General features: G+C 60.1%; 1 protein-coding gene across 1 annotated transcript in view; it reads left to right on the top strand.

Moving 5' to 3' along the window:
• Window positions 1-939, top strand: part of PIK3C2B (phosphatidylinositol-4-phosphate 3-kinase catalytic subunit type 2 beta) — a 23,644-nt gene that overhangs the window by 12,632 nt on the left and 10,073 nt on the right. Inside the window, 4 exon segments of the mRNA XM_035893749.1 lie at window positions 30-109; window positions 190-253; window positions 489-607; window positions 609-649. Of these exon segments, the coding sequence (XP_035749642.1) occupies window positions 30-109; window positions 190-253; window positions 489-607; window positions 609-649 (304 nt within the window).

Raw genomic sequence — 939 nt, 5'->3', positions numbered from 1 at the left:
GCCACAGCCCAGCCTCTCTCTGTCTGCAGGCGAATGATGACCAGAGCCCCTCCACCCTCAACCACTACATCCACCTGCAGGAGAGACCCATCAAGCAGACCATCAGCAGGTAGGGGGGACATGGAGGGACCAGCCCCCTGTGCCGGGTGCCCGCCTGGCCAGGGCTGAGCTCTGCTCTCTGTCCCCTAGGCAGGCCCTGAGTCTCCTCTTCGACACCTTTCACAACGAGGTGGATGCTTTCCTAGCAGCAGAGGTGAGCACCAGAGATGGAGGGGGCATTTTTGGGGCCACCTCGTCTTATTTACGGCAGGCTTTTTCCCCCCTTTTCATTATGGGGCTCTAAGGATGCATCAGAGCAGGGGAAAGGCTGTGAAAGTAGGGGAAACTGAGGCACAGGCTGGTGCACCTCCCCGTGCTGGGCGGCGGGCGCCACCCCTGCCTGCCGCAGCTGCCTGGGGGTCCCACATCAGCCCCCCTTTGCCCTCCAGGGAGACTTCCCGCTGAAGGCAGAGCGGGTGATCCAGTCGGTCATGGCCATCTGCAACGCCCTGGCTGCCGTGGAGTCCCAGGAGATCACGGCAGCCCTCAACCAGATGCCCCCCTGCCCCTCAACAGGATCCAAATGTTCTGGCCAAGAGGGAAAATCGAGGTATTTCTGTTTTCTTCTCCTCCCCTTCTGGGCTCAAGTTCTCGGTGCTTTTAATCTTCAAACCCCTCCCCCTCAATTATTAAGGCCAAAAATGTGTTTCAAACCATCCTGGTTAAGAAAAGAGGGTTTCTGGAGGCGATGGCTGTTGTTCCTCCCCATGAACTCAGCAAAATGGGAAGCCTGAAATTCTCCCCCTCACCCGCTTTGTCCCAGGGGAACCTGCCCGTGATCCGGCCCCGGGGTCCCTCCAGCACCCCGACCCCAGCCCAGAGGGACGCCGCAGGGGGGCA

This window comes from Egretta garzetta, unplaced genomic scaffold (assembly GCF_000687185.1).
Source record: "Egretta garzetta isolate BGI_Z169 unplaced genomic scaffold, ASM68718v1 scaffold105, whole genome shotgun sequence".
NCBI lineage: Eukaryota > Metazoa > Chordata > Aves > Pelecaniformes > Ardeidae > Egretta > Egretta garzetta.
The sequence above is the reverse complement of the archived record's forward strand: the minus strand, read 5'-3'. Positions and strand labels throughout refer to the sequence as shown.